The sequence below is a fragment of the Anolis carolinensis genome, unplaced genomic scaffold (genome assembly GCF_035594765.1).
Source record: "Anolis carolinensis isolate JA03-04 unplaced genomic scaffold, rAnoCar3.1.pri scaffold_9, whole genome shotgun sequence".
NCBI classification, from domain to species: domain Eukaryota; kingdom Metazoa; phylum Chordata; class Lepidosauria; order Squamata; family Dactyloidae; genus Anolis; species Anolis carolinensis.
Window position 1 is genome coordinate 13183522 of NW_026943820.1, and position 21353 is coordinate 13204874.

The window sequence follows — 21353 nt, forward strand, 5'->3', positions numbered from 1 at the left end:
TAATTCCATATACATGTGTTTACAAAGGAATTGTATTTTTAACAAATCTTAGCAAAGGCCAGTTTCCAGAAAAGAAGAGAATATCTTTTGTCTCTGGGTGTGTAAGAATCCTATGAATCAGCTGCCTGAAGCAAACTCAGTTTACACTTCTTTCTGACTCACGTAAGCTTAATTAGCCATTGAAAGCAACAATTATATAATGCGGGGGAAGCAAACTTCGGTGCTTTTTGCATTCATGCTTGATTTCTTTCTGCAGTTGATAGAGCTGTGGGTACAAACTATCCAGGTTTTTTTTAACATAATCAGAATTGCAGGTAACATTAAATAGACATTTCCTGCTTTGTGCTGAAGTACACCATAGTCATTTCTAGCACAAAGAGAAATGGTTTAATGTGTTGTCGAAGGCTTTCATGGCCAGAATCACTGGGTTGCTGTGAGTTTTCCAAGCTGTATGGCCATGTGCCTGAAGCATACTCTCCTGACGTTTTGCCTGCATCTATGGCAGGCATCTTCAGAGGTTGTGAGGTCTGTTGGAAACTAGGCAAGTGGGGTTTATATATCTGTGGAATATTCAGGATGGGAAGAAGAACTCTTTGTTTGAGACAGGTGTGAATGTTTCAATTGGCCACCTTGATTAGCATTGAATAGCCTTTTCAGCTAACACCTCCCAACAAAGGACTTCCCCAGGCAGTAAACAGCTACAAGGTTATTCAGTGCTAATCAGAGTGGCCAATTGAAACATTCACAACTCCCTCAGACAAGAGTTCTTTCTTCTACTCTGAACATTCCACAGATATAAACCCCACTTGCGTAGTTTCCAACATACCTCACAACTTCTGAGGATGCCTGCCATAGTGGCGAAACGTCAGTAGAGAATGCTTCTGGAGCATGGCCATATAGCCTGGAAAATCCACAGCAACCCAGAAACTGTTTATTAGGAGATTCTTTGATTCAGTGAAAGTTGTCCTCAGACTTCCTTCTTCTTCCTCTGAAGGAAACGCCTGCTATTTCAAAGAGGCTTGCATCAGCAAAAAGCAAGTGAGGGCAACTTAATGGATTTGCCCTTCTCTCTGTATTTCACTTCCTCTCAGATTTTGGATTGTTTAATGTGTAAAACTCCTTATTGCTCATTACAGAGTTTTAAAATGATTTTGTAAAATAGTAGTAGTGTTTTATTGTTGTCACTGAGCTATTTATGACTTACACTGGTTGGCAAATAGAGACTCTGGGCACAGTTGGTAAGCACTTGATACTGCTGCTGCCTTAAGTTAGACAGGTCTTTGCCTGGTTTGTGTTTGTTTGAAGAATCACCATGTATGCCTCGTGTTTATTCATGAAATGAAGGTCAGGATATACATGTGAGGTATCCAAAGACCAGGAGACATGCCCCATAGTAGTCCCAGTTTTTGTTCTTTTCTTAGTATATTGGAGAACCTATATCCACGGTTTCACTTACCTGTGCCTGAAGGGAAATGTTCTGAGAATTTGATCGTTCCTCTGGGCAATTCTGTGGTTTATTTCCTTTCAAAGGTTCCGTTGGATGACCTAGCAAATTCCTAGAGTATATCTTTTTCAGGAATCTTTAGGTCCTCCATTCAACACACATTTATGGTATGTTGGAACTGTATGTGAGGTAATTTAATGGTGTCCAGCCTTATCCATGGCTTCATGTAACCATAATCCATCTGGGAATGTATCCCCTGTAGATCTGTGGGCCTTATTGTACTTTGATCTGGGAGAAAGTCTCCACGAATATATGCTCCCAAGACACATTGCCTCTAGGATGGGTCTGAAAGTTGAATTTCTGAACAAATAAATAAATCCTTTTTTCTGACTTTAGGCTTGCTCTCTTTGCTCACCGAGAGGATGGACCAGGTATCCCATCCGATATAAAACTTTTTGACATCTTCTCCCAGCAGGTTGCTACTGTCATACAGGTCAGTTGAGAGTGAAAACATTCCCATCAGTAGTGCTAAAAATCCATACTTACTCTGTGTCCATTTCAGTTGGGTGGCTTTAAAGGAGTTACCATATTTACGTATTTATTTACAGTATTTATATTCCGCCTTTCTTACCTCAAAAGGGACTCAGGGAAGACTTCAATGCACATATCCATGGCAAATATTCAATGCCATTATTAGACATACAACATATAGACAGACACAGAGGCAATTTAACATTTTCCAGCTTCCGGCTTCATGAGGGTATGCTCGATTCTGGCCACAGGGAAAGATGCTGCTTCATCAGTCTGCTGACACAGACTCCTTGATGGTAGTACTTCCTCATTCCTTTCTGCACGCTGCTGACAGTTTTTTATGGTGTCATAAATTAATTAAATTAACCTCCCCGCGTACCTAGAATTTTTTTACTCAACAGATGCAACTGTTTTTCAAGCTACTTAGATGGGCAGTGAGCTAGGGCTATTAATGGTCGGGAGCTCAATTCGACCCGGGCTCTGATCCCATGACCTCTCGGTCAGTAGTAATTTATTGCAACTGGCTACTAACCAGTTGCGCCACAGCCCAGCACCATAGGAGCTGGACTCTACCCCCAAAATAGGTTCAGCACCTTAGATAGCTTCTTTAATGTATAGATTATAATATTTTGCCTCCTCTGTCCAATAATGTTGGTGCATCAACAGACACTCTTGATTCCGTAGCATTTAGCCATGGCAGTGAAAGTGGTGTTTAACTATTAATTCTGCAGTGTAGATGTACCCCAGCACTCAGGATGAAATAGTTTTTAAATCCATTCCAAGTGAAGCAGCGCTTATCACAACATAAACTGGCTGAAGCAAAGTAGGTTTGCTCGTACTCAGGACTTGAATTGAGGATTCTTGTGTATGTGACCAGAAGTCAATCATGGAAAATATAAATAGTATTAGAAACGTAAATTCAGTAAATCAAAACAGCTTTTGTTCATTGTCTGTTGTATGGCGTACACTCCAGCCCTGTTCAGGTATTATGAAAAGTGTATATGTGAAAATACGGTCTGAAAAGGTGAGCCTTCATTCTCTGTTGAGGTTCTCGGTGCAACACAGAATTTCAGTAAAATCACTGTTCTTGTCTGCATAACAAGCCTTTAAAACATAAAGGAGATTCTTTTTCAGAAAACGAGGGGAATTATAAACATGATTGGTTAATAATGGTATGCTCATCCTCCTTGTGCCATGCCTGGATAGAGCTCCCATAAGTTACGATAGCACACTTACTCTGTCATATATGCACACTTTATTTTGACCTAACAAGACAGAAAAAGTGCAAATATAATGCAAATGTAATCATAAAACTTTTTTCTATATTGTTTGCACTTCAGTCTAGGCAAGACATGCCTTCAGAGGATGTGGTGTCGTTACAAGTCTCTCTTATTAACTTGGCTATGAAGTGCTACCCAGATCGAGTCGACTATGTAGACAAAGTGTTAGAAACAACAGTGGAGATATTCAACAAGCTTAACTTGGAACAGTAAGTGAATGCATTCTCTTTAAAGCATTATCTTCTGCTAATAAAGGGTGAATGGTGGGGAAACAAAGCCAGCTGCAACTGGCTGATTTTTAGACAAAGGCTGGCTTTAAATAGGTATCTGATATTTGTTTAACGAAATGATCTAAACAATAGTTTGCTACTGTGGGATTTCAAGCCTGACAGCTGCACTGCAGCACGATCGTTTTGCTTTGATATTTATTTTTTGCTTCCTGAGATGATGACTTTTAAACAAATGGACCTAAGAAGCATAATATTTACATTGCGCTTTTATTGTTCCAGCATTGCTACAAGCAGTGCTGTTTCCAAGGAACTAACGAGGCTCCTGAAGATCCCAGTTGACACGTACAACAACGTCCTCACCGTTCTGAAGCTGAAACACTTCCACCCGCTGTTTGAATACTTTGACTATGAATCCAGGAAGAGCATGAGTTGCTATGTGCTTAGTAATGTGCTGGATTACAACACAGAAATAGTCTCCCAAGACCAGGTACATCAGCAGACCCATAATCCAGAGCCTGAGCACACTATGAAATCATTTGAAACATATACCTCCGTCATCCTATTTAGTAGAAAAAAGCCAAAATACTTCTAATTCCAAATTGTTTTAGGAAATCTTTTAAAATGGGTGAGGAATCTTTTTTAGTCCAGAAACTGAATTCAACAAAATAAATGAATACATAACATTAAATCTTGCCAGCATTTCATTGATTTTTAAATCCACCAGAACTCAGTTGGAAACCATGCTCTCTGAGGAGCATCTTAAAGAGCTGGGATTTTTAGCCTTCAGAAGAGAAGGTTGAAGGAGACATGAGAGCCATGTGTAAATATGTGAAAGGTTGTCATAAGGAGGAAGGAGCAGGCTACATTTCTGCTGCCCTGGAGTCTAGGTCAGTGGAGCCATGGATTCAAATAACAGGAAAGGAGATTTCGTTTGAATCTTAGGAAGAACTTCCTGACTGTAATAAGAGCTGTTCAACAGTGGAACTCCCTGCCTCAGAGTATGGTGAAGGCTCTTCCTTTGGAGGCTTTTAAACAGAGGCTGGATGACCATCTGTCGGGTACTTTGTGCATTTTCTTTATGGCAGAGAGTTGGACTGGATGGCTTTTGTAGTCTCTTCCAATTCTATGATTCTAATTCTTTTGCAAGATGAACAATGGGAATCTTATCTTTTTAGGCAAAATCAGATTCTCTGAGGTCCCTTAGAGCAATATTTCTTAAGTTATCTAATATAGGGGACTAGCAGAGGATTTTATCTCTCAGTTCTCTAAGGATTTTCTGTTCTGACCTATCATTATTGGAGCAAATGGCATTTTACTTGTATTTCTCGGAACCATATTGATTTATTTCATTGCTGTTGTCCCTCTCAGCCTTGTTTAACCAGGCGTATTATGTTTTCTTCCTCAGGTGGATGCCATAATGAATCTCGTCTCGACGCTGATCCAGGACCAGCCTGACCAGCCAGCTGAAGATCCTGACCCTGAAGATTTTGCTGATGAACAGGGCCTTGTGGGCAGGTTTATCCACCTCCTTCGGTCAGATGATCCCAATCAGCAGTACCTGGTATGGCTTTTCTAAGAGTCAAAAGTGTTTGTATCCAAACAATACTGTATATGTATTAGAGTTGCGTAATATGGTAATCTTAGAGCTGAGCCAAAGCAAGAGGGTAAACCTCAGGAGCACCTGAAGCTCCAATTTGAGGGATGTCATATCTAATTTAATTGCCACTGCTCAATGTATGCCATCCTGGGATTTGTAGTTTGGTGAATCACCAGCATACTTTGGTGGAGAAGGCCCAAGACCTTGTCAAACTACAGCCCTCATGACTCCATAGCATTGAACTTAAGCAATTAAAGGATTTACTCTACAGCATAGATGCACCCCAAGGTTTTTTTTCCATTATTGGAAGCTGTTGCTCTAACACTTGTTTTTAAAGAAGGAATTCTAAGCAGACAGCAACTGTAATGGCAAAATGACAAAGAGTTCACCTTTTCCTGCTGTGTATTACATTCATCAGCAAATACTTTTATTGATTTCAGGGTTTCTGAAATTGAGGTTTGCACTAGATTTGATTGCACACTGGGCTCAAGTAAATACAGGTATCTTTGATATGGAGCAGGGTTGGGCAGCTTGCTGGACCACTCACAATCTGCTATAGTCAACAGCAGTGATATATGGATGTTGCTGTATAAATCTGGTCGTAATCACAATGGCTTTTTCTGATACAGAGCTGTTCCATTGCCTTTCCACAACATATAGTTCTGGTAGTTTATAGAACAAAGCATCTTACTGCTTTCTACAAAACGAATGCCGTTTTTCATTGTGGCGACAAATAAAGGCATAGTTTGTTTTTTTACACGGGGATGACCGTGGGAAAATACCCAGGCTACTTTTTCACCCCAACAAAGAGTGATTCTTTGTCTGAGAGAGGCGTATCTTGTATGCCTGCAATCAAACTGAACAAAACACAAACAATTCAGTATCTACAGAGTATATTATCAGCCCTGGCTATCCTCTTCTATCTTTGCTTTCATCATCTGGTTAATCTCTCTGATCATCCTGTGTGGCCCAGTGTGAGATCTGTATCAGTTCAGGAGGACAAATTGCAGGGAGTGTTGTTTTGATGACTGGATGCGGTTTCCTTGTGATCTTCTCCATTCTCTCTTTGAGATTAGTTTCTGGTCTTTAAAGCAAAGCTGGGCAAAGTGCGGCTTTCCAGATGAATGTAACTTCTAGTGCTTTTCACTCTCGACTATCATGGCTTGGGTTACTAGGAGCCGCATTACAACAATATCTGAAAATCTGCACTTTGAACGTTGCTGCACTTCTCTCTTTGAAGCTATGTTTAAAGATGAATAGGCTGAAGTATTCTGCTCTGGGAAGAAAATCTTATGCTTTACCTTTTTCACTTTTCATTGTATGATCACAGAACAAATTACAATGTGCTGTACAAAATAAGTTAAGAGCATGTTCTCTGGGGAATACCAGCATTTCATTCTCAAAATAAAACTGAGACATGCCGGTGAAACCTCACTGTGACTTGAGGGGGGCCAGAATTCTCTTGAGGCTTTGTGCTGATGTAGTGATAAGGTAAAGGTAAAGGTTTCTCCTGATGTTAAGTCCAGTTATGTCTGACTCTGGGGGTTGGTGCTCATCTCCATTTCTAAGCCGAAGAGCCGGCGTTGTCCGTAGACACCTCCAAGGTCATGTGGCTGGCATGACTGCATGGAGCAGCGTTACCTTCCCACTGGAGCGGTATCTATTGATCTACTCACATTGGCATGTTTTCGAACTGCTAGGTTGGCAGGAGCTGGAGCTAACAGTGGCCGCTCCCGCCGCTCCCGGGGTTTGAACATATGGGACATTTCGGTCTGCAAGTTCAGCAGCTCAGCGCTTTAATGCACTTCGCCACCGGGGCTCCTGATATAGTGATAGTTATCTTCAAAAGTTATGTTTTTGTAGAGTGGCATAAGGAGGTGTCCAGTGTCTCCTTTCACAACAGTTTTGCTAGACAATGCAGTAGTTGTTTAACCTCCCTAAACAGATCCTAATAGAGTATGGGAGTACAATGGGAGAGTATCTAGCACCGTTATATGTCTGGCTGTCTTTCTGCTTTGTTTCAAATATCCTGAGCTTCCTATAAGTATGATTTTGGACCTTTTTACCCCACTGGTTCCCAATATGGAACCTGTCCAGGGAGTTTCAAATACCTATATAGGAGAAATTCTGGAAACCTAAGACATCCGACAAGCCTGATTTCTCAAACTACATTCAGATGACTCAATAATAATAATAATAATAATAATAATAATAATAATAATAATAATAATAATAATAATAATAATAGCAGCAACTGCAGGTAGACTCCAGGGATCACTGTCTATTGTTGCTTTCCCACTGCTTTCTTAGTTACTGAAAAGGGGAAATGAAAGGATGAGAAAGCACAATGACTTACTCAGCCATCTTCTACCCCACTGAGTCATTAATGTTGGCAGGAACAATTTCTGCTGGTTTTAAATAATGACAGAAAAGAGAGCCCCCAGAATCCTCTCTGACTGCAGAGTTGTATGAAATGCTAAGAAATGCACATTGAATGCCACCTGGCTTATGCTAATAGCAGAGGCAGTTGCCGCTTCAAAAACATGAGGATTCGGCTGGATCCTTTTATCAGTCCCGGTGAATAGCCAATTTTTGGGTGCATTTAACTGAAGGCAGTTAAAGCTTGATAGTTGGTGTAACAACCATAATTCTTAGTAAGATAAAAGGAAAGGAAATGTAATTTTCTTTGGATGTGAAATACATTTTCTATACAGAAGATGCATCAAGAGTCCTTTAAAATGAATGAATATGAATTTTAAAAATGAAAACAGAATAAGTCCACAATTTCCTGGCACCTATAATGAGTAATATAATAATATAGGTAGTATAGCAGTGATTATCATCCAGTTATCTTCCAGTAATTGTACTGCTGTCTCCCATAACCTTTTGTATGGGTGACAGAACTGATTAAATGCAGCCTCCGTCTCCAAAGGGACCATATAGTTCTGAAGTGTGTACACGAGGGGTGCAAATGGAGAGGGAGTTTGTATTCTTTCACATCTTTGAATCTTTTCTCATTCTTTCTTTGGTCATGTTGGCTGGGGATTTCTGGGAGTTTCAAAAGTAATGTTTCCAGCCCCTGTATTTTGTGGTAGGCAAGCGAATGAGGCATTTGACTTGCTCAAAGGGCCTGGCTTCAGGCAGCGACTGTCGCTCTGGTCTTTGCAAAATCTTAGTGTGTCATGCTGTGAATGTTCTGATGTGAAAAAACAAACACAGGCAGCTCGCAAAGTGATAAATGGAAACACTGCTGTTTTGGTGCCTGAATAATGAGCTTCCTGAATTCAGTGCTGTGTAACACCGCAATCTGCTGTAATCTCAAGAGATCTTTGAGAAAGAATTGTGTTACAGTTTTGGAGAGGAACATCTGTCTGTCTGTCTTATGAGCTGCAATGACTAATAGACCAAGAATATCTAGATGTTATAATTGGTTCCCAATGCTGGCACCAGGCTGTCTCACACAAACCTGGTATGGCTTTTGGCTTGGTAGTTATGTGCTTTAAGAATATATAGGACTAAACCATGTATCCATCCTAGGTGATTGTACTATTCTGCATGGCTGTCCCATTACACTGGTGCCTCAAATGTTTCTGGGTATATTTGAGCTACTGATTTTAAAAATTGCACCAATTTTTATCAATTCTAGTTCTTGAGAAACAGGATATATGCCTTATACCAGTTGTCATTTGCTCACCTATAGGAAACCATGATAACCATATCTAAGAATGAGAGCTCATGTGGTCTATCCAATACAGTTTCTGTCTTATCTGCCTGAGACTGGAAATACCAGTCCAGTGATAAAATCTGTAGCTGTCAGTGTGTAGGACTGGTTTCAGAATTAACTCCAGTTCTGTGGTTAAATCATTTATGACTTCTTTGTATTTATTTGGGAGCCCCCGATGGCGCAGCAGATTAAACTGCTGAGCTGCTGAACTTGCTGACCGAAAGGTCGGCAGTTTGAATCTGGGAAGCGGGGTGAGCTCCTGCTGTTAGACCCAGCTTCTGCCAACCTAGCAGTTTGAAAAAAGCAAACGTGAGTAGATCAATAGGTACTGCTCCGGCAGGTACCGCTCCATGCAGTCATGCCAGCTACATGACCTGGAGGTGTCTACGGACAATGCCGGCTCTTCAGCTTAGAAATGGTGATGAGCACCAACCCCCAGAGTCGGACATGGCTAGACTTAACGTCAGGGGAAACCTTTACCTTTATCTTGTATTTATTTAAATCCAATGTATGTGTGATCTAAAATAGATAAACAATAAATCCTGTGGTTTTTTCTTTTGATAGATTTTAAACACCGCTCGGAAACATTTCGGTGCAGGTGGAAACCAGCGTATTCGTTTTACGTTGCCGCCGTTGGTTTTTGCTGCATACCAGCTTGCGTTTCGCTATAAGGAAAATGCTAAAGAGGTGAGTGAATGAACAAAGCACATTGTGCTGCAACAGATGCTTAGAAGAGAAGGAATGGACATACAGTGGTCCCTAGAGAGCATTTCCATCGGCTTTGAAGCTTCTCTAGAGGTCAAAAAAGGGTGGTTTCAATCTTAAAATTCCACTAGTTTGGGATATCCAGGCCAAATTGTGCCTAGAAGAGGTATTTTCCTTGAAATAGAATGTGAACAGGAAATAATTCAACTTGTTTTTCAACTTATGGTGACCCCATAGATTTCATAGAATTTTCTTACGCAGAGAAGGCCAGTTCCTTCCTCTCAAAAATATCCTACATGTGATGTTTGTTGGTGGTTTCCTATCTAAGTACTAAACAGGTCTGAGTCTGCTCACTTTCTGTTTTAAAAGACCTCAGAAATTGCATAAAAAAACTCCACTGTTTTCTCCAGAGGGCAATTCGTGGCAATTAAAAAGGGTGTTTTTGTGGGAATAAAGCAGCCTTCCACATTCTTCTGGAAAGGCTCATGCGGCTGCCTAACTTTGTCCCATTTTCCTTAGAAACATAGGGAAATATTTCCTGCAGCAGTATCTGGGGTATAGCAGAACAAAGGGAGACTTGTGCCTTCCATTTTAGAAACTGGGATTATACATTTAACAAAAAATATTAATATATTCATTTTTCTTTCCCTTATTTAGTCAGTTGGCAGAGCGTATGTTCTGTTGCATAAGGTGAAATATGGTTCTCCTTCTGTCGTGGTTTGGTGCCTAGTATCCTATGCTGAGTTGTCTTTGTTTCTGTTCTTTAAAAAGGATGACAAATGGGAAAAGAAATGCCAGAAGATCTTCACGTTTGCACACCAGACAATCAGTGCTCTGATCAAGGCAGAGTTGGCAGAGCTTCCGCTGCGGCTCTTCCTCCAAGGAGCTTTGGCAGCTGGGGAAATCGGGTTCGAAAACCACGAAACGGTGGCCTATGAGTTCATGTCCCAGGTAGAGTCACCATGTAAAATAACTCTGTGTATATAACATATAGGTTGAAAATTTAAATGGTGTAAATTAGTAGTAATTAAATTCCTTGATTTCAACTTTAGGTAGGAACCTTGACTGAATTACATATCTCTTGACTGAGTGTTAGCGCAACACTTAAATAGTAGGGGAATTTCAGACAGGAAACAATCAAGGCCAGCTAACACCTCCCAGCAAAAGATTCCGCCGGGCAGGAAGCAGCCAGGCTTTGAAGCTATAAGGCCATACCTAAAGTTGAAATCAAGGTGGCCAACTGCAACATTCACACTTGCTTCAAACAGACAAGAGTTTTTCTCCCACCCTGGACATTCCACAGATATATAAACCTCACTTGCCTAGTTTCCAATAGACCTCACAACCTTTGGTAAATGTGGGTGAAATGTCAGGACAGAATGCTTCTGGAATATGGCCATATAGCCCGGAAAGCTCAGCAACCCAGTGATTCTGGCATGAAAGCCTTCAACAATATATGTTACAAACAAATTTAACTTAAGAACAAACCTACAGAACCTATCCTGTTTGTAACTTGGGGGTGGCCTGTAGTATATCTCCAGAGCTCTAGTAACCATCTCTTTTCCATCAGCCCACGTGAGAGAATAGTTGTATCTGGAAATGCAAGAATGCAAACTGGAGACTTGTAGGCCTGGGATGTTTGTCACCCATCAAGTTCTAGCCCTTTCTCTCGCCCGTCCCCCAAAAAACCCCTCCTCCAATTTTTCCTTTGGCAAAGACCTTTCTGCCAAAGAGGAAGTTGGAGAAATAGTTTCGGGGATGCAGCTGGCTGGGGACCTGTTTTGCATGTCAAAGGTCTCCAATAGGCCAGCAGCTGTTGGATTGCCCCATCTGGAGTGTTCTTCTCTTGAATGTGTTGAGAAATGTGCACTTCTTTGCCCCCTCCCAAGGAAGCTCAATTTATTTATATTCTGCTGAAGGGAAGTGAAATAAACCCTAACAATTACAAATATAGCAATCAAAATAACTGGTGATCGTCTTTTTCCTCCTCCTTTCCCCTCCAATTTCCGCTTCCCTTTCTGTATCAGGCATTCTCTCTGTATGAAGATGAAATCAGTGACTCAAAGGCACAGCTGGCCGCAATCACCTTGATAATTGGGACGTTTGAGCGGATGAAATGCTTTGGCGAGGAGAACCATGAGCCCCTGCGGACTCAGTGTGCTCTGGCGGCCTCCAAGCTGCTGAAGAAGCCGGATCAATGCCGAGCCGTCAGCACCTGCGCCCATCTCTTCTGGTCTGGCCGGAACACAGACAAGAACGGAGAAGAGGTGAGACGAGGCTGAAGGCACTGAAGAGAAGGCCTGGCAGTTTTAAGGGGAGTCTTGGCACTTAATGGAGATAGGCCCCTTCCCTCTTAATATGCAATACTAATATGTATTATGTATTTATAGTATATTGTATATAACATACAATATAGTATACAATTATAATATAATATATTGTATATACATATAATATTGACAATAATATTATAATGTAATACAATATAATACTAATAATAATACAATATAATATTAATTATATATTATATATTACATGTAATATTACTAATATTACAGTATGATGGTATAGTACAATATAGTAATATATAATGCTAAAATTGTGCTATGCTAATAATATAATATATTGTATGTACATATTATTTGTAAGCCGCACTGAGTTTCCATCAGGGTGAGAAGGGCAGAATATAAATGTAGTAAATATTTTGGGTTTTATATTACACATAAGGAGGAGGCCAACTTTCATCAACTTTCTGAATGATTATTTCTTCTATTTATAAAAAGGAGGCAGAACAGGGAGCCAAGGACTTGGTTTGTTCCCTTCCTCCCTTTGCATATATGTCAAACATACATATTTAACTCTTGAATAAGGTTTTGATTTTCCTCAAATGGGTTGATTGCTCCCCCTTGCAACTTTGGTATTGTGTAATGACAGGCAATCTGGAGTCATTTCTATGCTTTGACCTGCAAGTCCCATCAGCCCCAGCCAGCATGGTTACATGAGACTTGTCTCAACCATCCCCAAAACCATGGAATTACCACTTTGGAAGGGTCATGCAGTCCAATATGCAGACCTAGCAATGCAAGAAAATGTCACTAAAGCACTCCCGAAAATGGCCATGATTCAAACTCTAGATAAAGACTGCCGAAGAGGGAGGATCTACTGAAGCAACATATTCCACTTAAACTGGTCTTGTAGTCCAGAATTTCTTCCTAATGTTTCAGTGTAATCTCTTTCCATGTAATTTGAATCCATTAGTGTGTGTTCTCGTCTCTGAAGAAGCTGTAAACAAGCTTGTTTGTCTTATAAATATATTCCTTTGCTGTCTTTTCTTCTCTAAGCTAAATATACACAGCTCTTTAAACAATTCCTCTTAGGGGATGGTTTCCAGGCATTTTATCATGTTCTCTTGACTCTGAAATATGTCAGTACTCTTGATCTTTGGGGTTAGTTCAAATCCTGGTTTGTCCAACAGTGTCTTTAACTATCGGCTATCAGACTTAAGTCTGATCCATCTTGTTTCCCTATTTCGTTTCCGTCATCTTTTGTTTGGTAAGTTGAAGTTGTGAAATCTGTACTTCAGATAAATATGTGTTTTATTGGACTATTGAACAAGCGTTCTTTTTTCTTCTGCTTAGCTTCACGGAGGGAAAAGAGTCATGGAGTGCTTGAAAAAAGCCTTAAAGATAGCAAATCAGTGCATGGATCCTTCTCTCCAAGTTCAGCTCTTCATAGAAATCCTAAACAGATATATTTACTTCTACGAGAAGGAGAATGATGCGGTGAGTGGAATGGGATAAGGCACATCACAATGGCATTTGTGTCTTTCTTAGTGTGAATGAATGCTCGTTGTCACTTTGCGCGAAAAAAGCCCAGCTTGCCTCCTGCTTCTCTGCAAAGTAGTCGGCAAAGCGGGTGACATAGATTGTGGAAGAGAGCTTTTCCTTATAGGATTCTTGTTTTTTGTTGTTGAAAATAACACAAAATGAGAAAAGTGACAAGGGGAGGAGGCTGAATAAGAACAACAAACACAACAATATTAAGAAGGATGAAACATTCAGCATGGAAATTAATGTGAGAAAACACATTGCTCTATCTGGAGCTCTATCTGAAACTCTATTCAGATGCAGATAGGGCCAGGATAACTTCAGCCCATTGGATGATACATGGGGAGTGTTTTTGCATGCTGTAAAGATGTAAAGAAGTAAAGAATTCATTTACAACATCCCTCAGGCTCCATAATGATAAAATTTAGCCTTGTGTGAATGTTTGAGGCTACTGCAGACTTTTCTAAAACATAATTAACATGTGTTATAGCTTCCAACTGAAAGAAAAATACCCAAGTACTGGAACACAGTATATTCCCCATGTAGGTCTTGTCCCTATTACAATTCTCTTGCTGCGTTGATGCTTTTCCCTGTTCATAGTTGTTGTTGCTATAGACCAGATGTGTCAAACGCAAGGCCCCTGAGGCAAATACAGCCCACCATGTCATTTTACGTAGACTCCTCCAGATGCTGGACTACAGCTCCTGTATTTCTCATCATTAGACATCATGATTACAGCTGATGGGAGTTGTCATACAGTAACATCTAGAAGGCCTGCAGTTGGTTCTTTTTAATCAGGATATTTGTGTTTGGATTTAGATATAAGGTTTGTGGATAGGATGTCTAGCTTTAAAATGACCTTTTCCCAACCTCAGAACCACAAGTGCTGTTGGGTTGCAGTTCCCATTAGAAACTGCAGGACAGATAATAAAAAATGATGGGAAATGTCACTCAATAACATCTGGAGACCCATTTGGGTAAAAACTATAAACAGCACTGACAACTTAGTTTCAAAAAATATAGTTAGCTCTTGATGTCCATGGATTCTCTTTTCATGGGTTAAACAGCTCTTTATAAGGCAACTGTAAGGCTGACACTCCAGCTAGTATAAATGGTCAGGTGAAATGAAATACAGGAGAAATAACATGGGATGTTTCAGGTAGGAAAGAATCCCAATCCCATTGTAAATCTATACTGCCGTGGCATTATGGGGCTGAATACTAGCAGTATATGCCTTTGTGTTGATAACACTATGTAACAATTTTTTAAAATCTGTTCCTGGTTTGAAAGTGTTATTCCTGTTTAATTGTGTGGTACGTACTTTGAAAGTAGTTGTTACCTTCCAGGAACTTTGTTTTTGTGGCTGCCACAAAATAGTTGAATTGGTTGAGGCTCTTTTGAGATAGTCATTGAAAAACTATAGCAAAATATGCCGCAGGATGTCCCTCATGCAGAAACAAAGTTTTTGCAGTTTAATACACTTTTCCCATATTTTTGTGATAGAACCAATTAGGAAATGACATTTATAACCCAGGAACAAAAATCATGTTACATAGTGTAATAGAACAGGAGTCATAATAGTATGGCTTGTAAGCTGTCTGTTTTTGCATCACATAAGGGCTACTCCCTACTCCATTTTTATTTTTCACATTTTGTTCTTCTTTGTCTTGGAAAAAGACTGTCCTGGAGGTCAGTTTTTCTAGAAGAATGGCCCGGGGATGTCCAATGGCATTTGGAGAGGGATATGGGTTTAGTGCAAAGATGGACATAGTCCGGCCTTTCAAGATCCAGAGAGTTGTGTTGATGTGCATGTTCCTACGTGAGTTAGAACCACCTTAAGTGGGTCACAAGGAATTGAAGATGCACGACCGACAAATGACCTAGAGTAGCATGAAATCAAAAGACATTTGGGGAGAGCACAGATTTATGGCTGCTTCTGTCACCACTGACCACCAGGGGATGTGGAGTTGCATAGGCCAGCACATGACGTGTTTGCTGCAAAGGCTGACATATTAGCATTCCTTTAAAATGGGAATTTGTCATTAGATATTATTGTTTTCAAGTTGTTAATAACGTACCTCTCATGGGGTTTTCTTGGCAACCTCTCTAAAATGAGGGGCACCTTAGAATCGCAGGTGTATTTTATATATTTTTGTTGTTGGTGGTGATACAGGGATTAGGGTGTGTCTTACCATTGAAAAAATACAGTAATGCACTTTCATAATACAGCTTAACTGCATTGTGAGAGTCTAAAACTGCAATATAATGCAATCCCATGCAGTCAAACCGCGTTATATTTATTTGCGACATTTATATCCCGCCCTTCTCACCCCGAAGGGGACTCAGGGCGGTTTACAAGTATATATACATACAATATATTATATTATATGACTATATTGCAATATTATTAGTAATATAAATATACAATTATAATAGTGAATTATAATAATTATTACATTGTATTACATCATATTATTAATATTACATGTATATAATATATATTATAATATTAGTATAGTATAATATGATTATATATTATTATATCATTAAATTGATACAGGAGACAATGGTGGAAAGATGTCAGTGTGGACAGGACCTCAATCTTTACCTATTACGTGCTAGAGGAAAAGTATGACATTATACATTCCTCACTAGTACTATATTGATTTCAAATAATATTTTTAAAAAGTATGGTTTATTTAATGCAAAAAAAGCGTTGCAAGTTACCCCAGTAATGTATTAAATATTACTTGTTGTTCAAAGTTGCATTGTTAATGTTGTTGACATTGTAATCCAACTTCCCTTCCTATTGTTTGTTGCGGTGCTGGTTTATTTCCAAGTCATTTCCGATTTACAGCAACCCTGTTATGGGATTTCTTGGCAAGATTTCTTCAGTGGGGAGTTGTCGTTGCCTTCATCTGAGCTGAGAGAGTGTGACTTCTCCAAAGCTATGCAGTGGGATTTGTCAGATGAACAGCAAATAAGGAAGAAGAGTATTTTTAAATGTGTTGATTCTGAGTTCTAGGGTCAGCATTGGGAGCCCTTTTGCTGCATTGAAGCATCAACTTTTACGATCTGAGCTTCATTTGCTTTCATGTTTTTGTCTTTTTGTCTCTATCCAGGTGACAATTCAGGTTTTGAATCAGCTTATACAAAAAATCCGGGAAGACCTTCCAAACCTCGAGTCGACGGAGGAAACGGAACAGATTAACAAACACTTTCACAACACCCTGGAGCACTTGCGCCTGAGGAGGGAGTCGCCGGAGTCTGATGGGCCGATCTACGAAGGGCTGGTCATTTAGAAGATTTTTCTGGGGCAGTCAGTCCCTAACCCAAGTGGTTATCTTTCCATTTTACAACGAAGTCCATGAGGGTTTTTTTTTAATCGTCATCATTATGCTAGAGTTCATAGATTTGTGCCTTTTGGAAGTGCCAAGTTCGGCCGTTTGCTCTCCTTTCCATGTGAATGTGCAAGCCGTCTCCCTGCTGCGTTTCCAAACATTTAACATTGACTACGTCTACCAAATTCTACTGTTTTGGACCAGCAGGAAATTAGCATGACTGAAGCCATTCTCTTAAAACTCATGTGACGTGTAACTGTCCCCTTTTCCTCCTTTGATTTCTTTCTGTTGTTCTATCTCTTCATCTTCCTCACCAAGTCCTTTCATGTCTAGCCTGGCTTTCCATCTGCAAGTGTTCTAGGTGTGTCTGTCTGTGTGCGTTGGGTTCATCTTTACAGGCAATTTTTCAGTTTTCTTGTCTTTTTTTTTTGGAAAAAGAAACCCACTTGAGTTTATGCCAGATTCTTAACTCATTCCCATAACTGGAATATATTAATGCATGTTTTTGGAGTTGTAAAGCACCATGCTCAAACAAAGAGAAAAATTCAAAAAAATAAAATCCAGAAACTATATTTTGCATAAGGAGGCTTGGTGACACTCAGTAAAAGGGCCACTTAATGTCTGCAGGACATATTTATCAAGATTTTTGTTTTTTCCGCATAGTATTAAGAAGACAAAGAAGAGGGGGGGAAAGTAATAGATTGTGGTCTATATAGTATATGTATAACCATTACTGTAAAATTAGGGGGAAATGCATTACACTGTTCTACTTCCTTATCATGACTTTGCACCAGTGAAACAATAAAATTGCTATTAACAAGTTTGGTTCTGAATGCCTTTTATTGCATCTAATGAGTGATTATAACAAAGTGTAAAGGGCTGTTTTCATTTCAGAAACTGAGAACATACTACAAGTCACTTCTAGTGTAAGATAATTGGCTGTCTACAGAGACGTTGCCCAGGGGATGCTTGGATGTGTTACCATCTTGCTGGGAGGTTTCTCTCATGTCCCCGCAAGCTAGAGCTGACAGACGGGAGCTCACCCCGTCTCACAGATTCAAACCTGCAACCTTCAGGTCAGCAACCCAACCTTCAGGTCAGCAGTCTAGCCGGTACAAGGGTTAAACTCATTGCTGGGTGATGCAAAAGGAGTTGAGTGCAAGTTTATGTAATTCATCTTCATAGAGGGACTTCTGCCTAGTATTTTTTCTTATTGCTGCATCAAAACCAGGATAGAGAGGAGAATCTTTCCAAATCAATAAGGAAGCCACTGCAATGGTTTAAAAAGTCTAAAAGGGTGATGCAAAAGGAAGATAGGCAGGACCCAAAATAGCATCATGTTGTAACTTGATGTATCTTAAGACACATTGAATATCCCTTATCTGAAATGCTTGGATTTCTTTTCGAGTTTTGGAGTATTTGCAATAATATGTCTTGGAAATGGGACCCAGGTTTAAATGCAAAATGTATGTTTCATATACACTTTATGCACAAAGTCAATAAGTAATTTTATGCATTTTTTTCGTGTCAGGAGCGACTTGAGAAACTGCAAGTCGCTTCTGGAGTGAGAGAATTGGCCATCTGCAAGGACGTTGCCCAGAGGACGCCCTTATGTTTTGATGGTTTACCATCCTTGTGGAAGGCTTCTCTCGTCCCCGCATGGAGCTGGAGCTGATAGAGGGAGCTCATCCGCGCTCTCCCCGGGTGCATGATATTTATACATGACTTTTGTGCCTGGAACCAAGTTTACATACATTGAACCACCAGAAAGCTTTATTGTCAGTCCCTCTCTCTAGAATCCCAAATCGATAATTTACTGATGTTTTAAATCTGTTTTGAACCAATATTCGGTAAGCCACCTTGATTGGAGAAAGATGAGCTATAAATGAATAGTAAAGAAAATGGATCATGGGAAAATTCAGTGGGAGAATAGCTTTAATCCAGGGCCCACGAAACAGAGAAGTGTTCCCTTTTTGGACTGAGCTGTATGTGCTCTGGCCCTAAAATAAAAATTAGGGAAAGCAGTTTCAATTGTGCAGCCTCGAATCCCTGCAGGGAGATGGAGTGGGATACAAAAATAAAGTTGTTGTTGTTGTTATTGTTATTTAGTCATTGACTGCTTTCTGAGATAATGTTTTAACATCGCTGATCCCATGTAAGCATACGGCTCCAGTCCTAAATAGTTCTCTCTGTGGATTACTGTGAGTTTTCTGGGTGGTATGGCCGTGTTCCAGAAGCATTCTCTCCAGATGTTTTGCCCACATCTATGCCAGGCATCCTCCAAGATTGTGAGGTCTGTTGGAAACTAGGCAAGTGAGGTTTATATATCTATGGAAGGTCCAGGGTGGGAGAAAGAACTCTTTGTCTGTTGGAGGCAAGTGTTGATATTACAATTAATCATCTTGATTAGCATTGAAAAGCCTTGCAACTTCAAAGCCTGGTTGCTTCCTCTCTGAGGGAATCTTTTGTTGGGAGGTGTTAGCTGGCCCTGATTGTTTCCTGTCTGGAATTCCCGTTTTCAGGGTGTTGTTCTTTTTTACTGTCCTGATTTTAGAGTTTTTTAAAAAATACTGGTAGCCAGATTTTGTTCATTTTCATGGTTTTTCTCCTTTCTGTTGAAATTGTTTACATGCTTGTGGATTTCAATGGCTTCTCTGTGTTGTCAGACATGGTGGTTGTCAGAGTGGTCCAGCATTTATATGTTCTCAAATAATATGCTGCGTCCAGGTTGGTTCTCTCTGTTTTAGCCATTAGTGTTATTCATAGTCTGCTTTTCTTCCCAGTAGGGAGAGAAAATGCTTGAAAATTACATATTATTATAAAGCATATCGTGCTAAAAGCAACCCTGAAAAAGCCATTTAAATAAATGGCAGAACACAATTATAAAAAGCTTGCTGGAGCAGAAATGTGGTTTTGCGTTTCTGCCAGATACGTTCCTGGGAGGGAGTCCAAGAGGAATATCAACGAAACTACCTAGTTTTGATGCAACTTTAGATTGGTCCATAAAATGAATTAACTGTAGATTGATCTGTATAATGAATCATAGTAGGAAGGGGTTTAAGGTCGATGGTTGATGATGAGAAACCGCAAAGGCAGCATCAGGCAGATATTTCCTCCCGGTTCCAAGTACTGTGTGTTCTGAGAATCCGGCTTCATAAATACTCTCTGATTACTCATCTAATTAGTGTACTACTTCATATTCCACTCAGTTCATGGCCAGAACATCGGATTTTGATCCACAACAATACATGGAGATATTTCTGTGGTGATAAAGCCTGTTGCAGATACCACTGGCTACCAAAGTCAGGATCACCTAGGATACATTATTTCAATGTACGGATGTAACAACGATAGTGAGGAACACGGGTAGGGGAGGAAGACTGATTTGGAATCTGTTGGAAGAGAGTTCTGTGGATATTATTGCTCTTTTGTTCCTTCAAGTAGTTTCCAATTTAGGGTGACCCCAAAGCAGTGCTTCTCAACCTGGGGTCCCCAGGTGTTTTTGGCCTACAACTCCCAGAAATCCCAGCCAATTTACCAGGATTTATTAGGATTTCTGGAAGTTGAAGGCTACAAACATTTGGGGACCCCAGGTTGAGAACCACTGCCCTAAAGCCATGGGTTCTTTGAGGGTGATTCTTGCCCCTTTAAAGTGGGTTTCCAAGTCTGAATGGGGAATTAAACTATGGTCTTCAGAGTCATTGTCCAATATTCAAACCCACTGCACCAGACTGCTAAAACAGACAAATTAATGGGTCCGAAAGCAAACCCAAGTTTGAACTGTGACTCAAAGGTAAATGGAATAAACGGAGGAAGCGTTTTCCATTTACAGTCTTGTGTGAAAGTTGAAAAGTTTACAGCTGGACTTTTGAAACAGAGGCGAGGAGACCCTATCCTTCCAAATGTTTTGAACTTTGACTTCTGAAAGCTCTGCTCACTTCCCAAAAGCTAGCACTGCCAAAAGTAAGGTATTGTGGAAACTGTAGTCAGTCAAATCCGTGAAAGTGTTGTCGAAGGCTTTCATAGCCAGAATCACAGTGTTGTTGTGTGTTTTCCGGGCTGTATGGCCATGTTCCAGAAGCATTCTCTCCTGACATTTCGCCCACATCTATGGCAGGCATCCTCAGAGGGTGTGAGGTATATTGGAAAAAACTAAGCAGGGAAAGTTTATATATCTATGGAAGGTCCAGGGCGAGAGAAAGAACTCTTGTCTGTCGGAGGCCAATGTGAATATTTTAATTAACCACCTTGATTAGCATTAATCAATGCCAGATTCATCCTGGCTTCTTCCTGCCTGGAGGAATCTTTTGTTCAGATGTGTTAGCTGGCCTTGATTTATTCATGTCTGGAATTCCTCTATTTCCAGTGTGTTGTTCCTTATTTACTGTTCTGATTTTAGAGGTTTTTTTAAAATACCGGTAGCCAGATGTTGTTCTTTTTCATGCTTTCCTCCTTTCTGTTGAAATTGTCTACATGTGTGTGGATTTCAATGGCTTCTTTGTGTAGTCTGACATGATAGTTGTTAGAGTGGTCCAGCATTTCTGTGTTCTCAAATAATATACTGTGTCCAGGTTGGTTCATCAAGTGTTCTGCTATGGCTGACTTCTCCCAGGCAGGAAGAAGCCAGGACATGAATCTGGCAAGGCCATTAATGCTAATCAAGGTGACTAAAAC

General features: G+C 40.1%; 1 protein-coding gene across 1 annotated transcript in view; it reads left to right on the forward strand.

Annotated features, from left to right (window-relative positions):
* vps35 (VPS35 retromer complex component) overlaps window positions 1-17499 on the forward strand; it is a 35129-nt gene extending 17630 nt beyond the window's left edge. Inside the window, exons 9-17 of the mRNA XM_008113914.3 lie at window positions 1841-1937; window positions 3316-3464; window positions 3765-3972; window positions 4891-5046; window positions 9371-9493; window positions 10283-10462; window positions 11539-11778; window positions 13150-13293; window positions 16461-17499. Of these exons, the coding sequence (XP_008112121.1) occupies window positions 1841-1937; window positions 3316-3464; window positions 3765-3972; window positions 4891-5046; window positions 9371-9493; window positions 10283-10462; window positions 11539-11778; window positions 13150-13293; window positions 16461-16640 (1477 nt within the window). The 3' untranslated portion in view covers window positions 16641-17499. The remainder of the gene's footprint in view (window positions 1-1840; window positions 1938-3315; window positions 3465-3764; window positions 3973-4890; window positions 5047-9370; window positions 9494-10282; window positions 10463-11538; window positions 11779-13149; window positions 13294-16460) is intronic.
* Window positions 17500-21353: the final 3854 nt, after the last annotated feature.